Source organism: Corapipo altera, unplaced genomic scaffold, assembly GCF_003945725.1.
Source record: "Corapipo altera isolate COAL_440 unplaced genomic scaffold, ASM394572v1 60039, whole genome shotgun sequence".
Classification (NCBI taxonomy): Eukaryota; Metazoa; Chordata; class Aves; order Passeriformes; family Pipridae; genus Corapipo; species Corapipo altera.
In genome coordinates, this window is record NW_020886360.1 from 1,115 (window position 1) to 1,315 (window position 201).

Below are 201 nucleotides of genomic sequence, written 5' to 3' on the forward strand. Positions count from 1 at the left end.
TGAGTACCTGGGAATACCTGGGAATACCTGGGAATTCCAGGAATAGACTCTTCCTTACTCCACAAATGCCTGGGAATATTGGGAATAGACCCTTCTTTACTCCACAAATACCTGGGAATTCCTGGGAATAGACCCTTCCTTGCTCCACGAGCGCTTGGGAATATTGGGAATCCCGGGAGCAGCAGGAATTCCAGATTCCAA

General features: G+C 48.3%; 1 protein-coding gene across 1 annotated transcript in view; it reads left to right on the forward strand.

Moving 5' to 3' along the window:
* Positions 1–164, forward strand: part of LOC113941155 (zinc finger CCCH domain-containing protein 4-like) — a 1,259-nt gene extending 1,095 nt beyond the window's left edge. Inside the window, exon 2 of the mRNA XM_027632310.1 lies at positions 1–164. This exon is cut by the window's left edge and continues 127 nt beyond it. Within this exon, the coding sequence (XP_027488111.1) occupies positions 1–131 (131 nt within the window). The 3' untranslated portion in view covers positions 132–164.
* The last annotated feature ends 37 nt before the right edge of the window (positions 165–201 follow it).